The 1,414-nt window shown below is 38.1% G+C and overlaps 1 protein-coding gene across 1 annotated transcript in view; it reads right to left on the bottom strand.

Annotated features, from left to right (window-relative positions):
* Nucleotides 1-478: 478 nt before the first annotated feature.
* LOC103515792 overlaps nucleotides 479-1,414 on the bottom strand; it is an 8,878-nt gene continuing 7,942 nt past the window's right edge. The window contains exon 6 of the mRNA XM_008480736.3: nucleotides 479-1,216. Coding sequence (XP_008478958.1) covers nucleotides 938-1,216 — 279 coding nt within the window. The 3' untranslated portion in view covers nucleotides 479-937. The remainder of the gene's footprint in view (nucleotides 1,217-1,414) is intronic.

The following is a 1,414-nucleotide window of genomic DNA, read 5'->3' as shown; positions in this document are numbered from 1 at the left end:
CAATATTTGTGCCCAAATTTTACGTTATCGCCTGAGCAGTCAATAGGTAAAAATAAAAGGTTAAAGCAGTATAAATTGACATCGTATGGCGCCTTATCGAACACAGTTACACAAATAGGTAGATAACTTTTAGATAGGATAAACATTGAGATATAAAACAAGATACTTAAACTATGAAAAAAAAAAAATATTAATGAGATTAATCACAGACTTTGATTAAAAGAAAGGAGGGGGATAAGATTCAAGAACTGGATTCTAGTAGCGAGTTTTTCGAAATTTATGGCCGAAAAACATAGCCCTGTTATTTCTATTTTTATTTGGAGTAGGTGCTTGAACGCTAAACTCTTAAAACTTAAAAATAGGACGGAATCATAGCACAAGTGATTTGAAAATTGTTAATAAATATAATTACGTAGGTATATGTACAAAGGGCAGTGGTGTCAATTTTATTGATCAAACTGCTCACTTATATAATTATGTAGGTATATGTACAAAGGGCAGTGATGTCAATTTTATTGATCAAACTGCTCACCTAAATTTATTTGTAAAAAAAAAGAAGAAGGAGAAAAAAGGATTAATAATCCTTAAAGGGGATTTAACCCAGCAAATAAGGCAGACCAAATTTGCCGTCCCTCCGGAACACATTTGATTTTTGGTCCAGCGGACCATCTACAACTAACAATTTTGTTACGATATTTAATCTAATAGAAATTAATATTCGCGAAGTTGTTTCAAATAAACCTCTTTGCTAGAATATTTGACCCATCGCAACAGACTGAAAATGGTCCGTTGGTCCGTGTAATGTGTAGTCACTTCAGATTTCGTTTTAGTCCGTCGGACCATGGCTGACCGAACCATTTTGGTCCGGTGCAGTACGTCTAATGTGTAGTCTTAAAACTTCTCACAGAGTATTTTTTTAGACAGTCTCGGTTCTAATCTAAGAGCTATGCGTATACGCATGATTGCTATACGGACCGGAATAGATGGAGCTGTTATTCGTGGATATGTCCTTGTAAGACTTCTTAGTTAGTAATACACACACTGCCAGCAGCACCAGCAGCATAAGGATGAGACCAGCGACTGCAATAGTAATGGCGAAGGTACGTTGAGAGATGCACCACACGTTAGGGTCGTCCCGGGCAGATTCCTGGAGCACCTGGTCTACGGCGCTTTCACCTGAGTCACTTGCCTCGTTGACGTAGAGACCACTGTACACCTGGGGAAGAAGAATTGATGTGATAATTAATAATAGTGACTGAAGGACAAATCCTAAGGCCCGTTCCCACTTGTCGTTTGGAAAAAATCGTGCCGTGTGAACTGTGTAGTGTGTTGTGGTAACACGAACACACATTTAAATTAGATACATTGCCTACGAGGACATTTTGTGTCGTTCGGAAAAAATCGTGTCAGCCAG

Source organism: Diaphorina citri, unplaced genomic scaffold (genome assembly GCF_000475195.1).
Source record: "Diaphorina citri unplaced genomic scaffold, Diaci psyllid genome assembly version 1.1 scaffold1417, whole genome shotgun sequence".
Lineage (NCBI taxonomy): Eukaryota > Metazoa > Arthropoda > Insecta > Hemiptera > Psyllidae > Diaphorina > Diaphorina citri.
The sequence above is the reverse complement of the archived record's forward strand: the minus strand, read 5'-3'. Positions and strand labels throughout refer to the sequence as shown.